Genomic DNA, 4,406 nt, shown 5'->3' on the forward strand with positions numbered 1-4,406 from the left:
AGTCTTCTAGTTCAGTCTTTTTGGTAGCAGGCGGCGAGCTGGCTCACACACATAGATCCACACACATAGATCCACACACACATAGATCCACACACACATAGATCCACACAAACAGATATACACACAGATCCACACACACAGATCCACACACACATAGATCCACACACACATAGATCCACACACACATAGATCCACACACACAGATCCACACACAGATATGCACACATAGATAGATACACACAGATCCACACACAGATATACACACACATAGATCCACACACACAGATCCACACACATAGATCCACACACACAGATATACACACACACAGAATACACACATGCACACAGTTAAACAAACACAGAATACACACATACACACAGAATACACACACACAGATCCACACACACATCCACACACACACATCCACACACACACACACACACACATCCACACACACACATCCACACACACACATCCACACACATCCACACACACACATCCACACACAGCCACACTTCTGCTCTTCCTTAACTCATGTCCAGTGCAGCGGCTCTGATTGGCCGTCCGGGTTGACTTTAGAGTGGAGATCAGTGAACTGGGAGCTAAGGACCACTGGCAGAGATTCATCATTTAGAGAATTAAAAAGCTTGATTAACAGTCCTGTCACTCAAAAGGGAATATAACAAAAAGCCAAATTAATGTTTTTAGATATCAGACCTGGATTTCAATACCTGGGATGATGATTCAAAAGGAACAGCATCCTTTACACACAAACCCTAACCGAAGGTCTATAGAAATATATAGAACTGTGGTAGGTCTATATAGACCTATAGGCTCAGCTCTATAGAGCTGTGTTAGGTCTATAGACCTGTGTTAGCTCTATAGAGCCGTGTTAGCTCTATAGAGTCTTGTTAGGTCTATAGACCTGAGTTAGCTCTAGAGTCTTGTTAGGTCTATAGACCTGAGTTAGCTCTATAGAGCCGTGTTAGCTCTATAGACCTGTGTTAACTCTATAGAGCGTTGTTAGGCCTCTATAGTGTTGTGTTGTTGGGACAGTCATCACCAGTGTCCTTGGGGGGGTCAGCTGAAGGCTGCCCTCGCCGCCCTGTGGGTGTGGCCTGACCCTCCATGCAGACATGATGGATGGCTGCTCTGACAGACAGCTAGCCCATAGATTCTGTATCACAAAGCCAAAGCTCAGACTCTTCCTGGTCTCGGCTGAAACCACCGCTAAACGAGATCTCACAGAAACCGCTGAACGAGATCTCACAGAAACAGCTGAACGAGATCTCACAGAAACCGCTAAACGAGATCTCACAGGAACCGGTAAACGAGATCTCACAGAAACCCCTAAACGAGATCTCACAGAGATGCTCTTTATGAGTCTGGGCTGTGAGCAGCGTGCCTCAGCGAGCTGACGGATGCGATGTTTCTCTGGGCGCTCCGCCGAGTGTTCCAGAGCACTCTCATTCTCCAATTAAGGATCTGCGAGGCATTAATACGAAACGGGCCCTCAGAGGGAGCCCAGCTGTCTCCCGTCGCTCCCGTCCATCACTCTCAGCCTGCTCCGAGATCAGAGAGAGAGGACCCTATTGTTCAGACCTCACCTCTGCTCCGGGAGAATCTGTGCTAATCTGTTGAGTGGTTAAGCCGAGGCCGCGTGTTTACTATGAGACAGAGGATTCATCTGTGTGTGCTTCAGTGGAGGGGCAGAACCTTGTTCCTAGTATTTCTAATTGGTCTCATTGTCACGCGACAACAGATCCTTATCAAACAATGTGTGATCATTTCGGATTCTCTGGCCTCTTATCGTCTGGTCAATATGGCATCAAACTTTGATTGTTGTGAAACTTCATTAGTAAAACTAAATAATAATCGCATGCATGGCCTGGTCAGCCTGCAAATACACGTAAACAAGTCCCATACCGAGCGTGCATGCGGAATGTCCACTGCCCGCCTCCGGCTCTCTGATTGGCCGGAGGACCTGCCTGTCACAGCTTCACGGACCGAGCTATGACCCGGCAAAACAACATGAAAGTAGTTAACAGCTCATGATTGCTTTTGGGTCCATGACTACTATCAAACTATGGGTCCGTCTGTCTGTCTGCTGTGTTGGGGGGGAGAGGGCCTCCCATCCACGGTGAATTGTGCGTTTCCTGTTGCGCTGTCAGCCTGATCTCCCACCTTGAGGGACACGACCTCGCCCTTCAGCCAGGCTCCACCACTCAGCAGGATCATGGCTGTGCTCTGCGGGGTGCCCTGACAGCAGCCCCGCCCTGCTCCTCCCTCTCCTCCCTCTCCCCCCTCTCCCCCCTCTCCTCCCATCTCCTCCCATCTCCTCCCTCTCCTCCCTCTCCCCCCTCTCCCCCCTCTCCTCCCTCTCCTCCCATCTCCTCCCTCTCCCCCCTCTCCTCCCTCTCCTCCCTCTCCCCCCTCTCCCCCCTCTCCTCCCATCTCCTCCCTCTCCTCCCTCTCCTCCCATCTCCTCCCTCTCCCCCCTCTCCCCCCTCTCCCCCCTCTCCTCCCATCTCCTCCCTCTCCCCCCTCTCCTCCCTCTCCTCCCTCTCCCCCCTCTCCTCCCTCTCCCCCCTCTCCTCCCTCTCCTCCCTCTCCCCCCTCTCCTCCCATCTCCCCCCTCTCCTCCCATCTCCTCCCTCTCCTCCCTCTCCCCCCTCTCCTCCCTCTCCTCCCATCTCCTCCCTCTCCTCCCATCTCCTCCCTCTCCCCCCTCTCCTCCCTCTCCCCCCTCTCCTCCCATCTCCCCCCTCTCCTCCCATCTCCTCCCTCTCCTCCCTCTCCCCCCTCTCCTCCCTCTCCTCCCTCTCCTCCCATCTCCTCCCTCTCCCCCCTCTCCTCCCTCTCCCCCCTCTCCTCCCATCTCCTCCCTCTCCCCCCTCTCCTCCCATCTCCTCCCTCTCCTCCCTCTCCCCCCTCTCCTCCCTCTCCTCCCTCTCCCCCCTCTCCTCCCATCTCCTCCCTCTCCTCCCTCTCCTCCCTCTCCCCCCTCTCCTCCCTCTCCTCCCATCTCCTCCCTCTCCTCCCATCTCCTCCCTCTCCCCCCTCTCCTCCCTCTCCTCCCATCTCCTCCCTCTCCCCCCTCTCCTCCCTCTCCTCCCATCTCCTCCCTCTCCTCCCTCTCCTCCCATCTCCTCCCTCTCCCCCCTCTCCTCCCCTCTCCCCCCTCTCCCCCCTCTCCTCCCTCTCCTCCCTCCCCCAGACGCTCCAACGCCGGCTCTGTGGCCCACGTGAAGCCGCCACAGCACACCTCCTCTCAGCTGCTAGCTTTGGGGAACATTATGAGAGATGGTGTCCATAAAGGAAGAGGGTTAGCTGCTTCCTGTGGGTTTGTGTGTGTGTGTCTGTGTGTGTGTATGTACGTTTGTGTGTGTGTGTGTGTGTGTGTGTGTGTGTGTGTGTGTGTGTGTGTGTGTGTGTGTGTGTGTGTGTGTGTGTGTGTGTGTGTGTGTGTGTGTGTGTGTGTATGTACGTGTGTGTGTGTGTGTGTGTGTGTGTGTGTGTGTGTGTGTGTGTGTGTGTGTGTGTGTGTGTGTGTGTGTGTGTGTGTGTGTGTGTGTGTGTGTGTGTGTTTCCTGTTGCTGTGACTCTGCTAGTAGCGTTAGCTAAGCTCCTCCCGTCCAGATGATGGATGAGGCGGCGGCCACGGAGGTCAGAGCAGTCACCACGTACACACACACACACACACACACACACACACACACACACACACACACACACACACACACACACACACACACACACACACACAGACACACACACAAACACGTCCACACACACATGCACACAAAGTCACAAACACACAAATACACACATACACATACACCTGCACACACACATGCATACACATGCACGCACGCACACACACAAACACGCATACACGCACACGTCCACACACACATGCACAAACACATCCACATTTGCACACCCATACACACACACTCACACGCACAGACACACACATAAAAACACACACACACACACACACACTCCAGTATTAAAGGCAAATAACAGAACTCATCACATGGGTGAAATGGACCAACAGACCATCTGACAGACCAGTCATCGACTAAATACAGGAGCACATTGTTTCAAAGTAATGTTCCTAATTGCTTCCCAATCAGTCAACTGTACTGCACATATCATCAGGCTCCTGATCTGGTTCACATTTCATACAGAAGCCCTTAAGTACAAGCTTTAAAGTGGACTGAGTGGATCTATACACCGTCGTGGTTCAGCATGAATATTTCAACACAACATAAACCGTACATGCCAAAGTACTCATCCCTTCACAGGAACTCCGGAGCTCCAGAGTGGCACGCCTCTACCTCCTGCCTGGGCACCGCCAGCAGCTTGATCCCATCTCCAGTACCCCTGTACTCATGCAGCC

General features: G+C 53.0%; 1 protein-coding gene across 1 annotated transcript in view; it reads right to left on the minus strand.

Moving 5' to 3' along the window:
- Positions 1-533: 533 nt before the first annotated feature.
- The window catches only part of LOC130380148 (coiled-coil domain-containing protein 85A-like), an 8,429-nt gene continuing 4,556 nt past the window's right edge, over positions 534-4,406 (minus strand). Inside the window, exon 3 of the mRNA XM_056587330.1 lies at positions 534-613. Coding sequence (XP_056443305.1) covers positions 534-613 — 80 coding nt within the window. The remainder of the gene's footprint in view (positions 614-4,406) is intronic.

The sequence above is a fragment of the Gadus chalcogrammus genome, chromosome 3 (genome assembly GCF_026213295.1).
Source record: "Gadus chalcogrammus isolate NIFS_2021 chromosome 3, NIFS_Gcha_1.0, whole genome shotgun sequence".
Taxonomy (NCBI): domain Eukaryota; kingdom Metazoa; phylum Chordata; class Actinopteri; order Gadiformes; family Gadidae; genus Gadus; species Gadus chalcogrammus.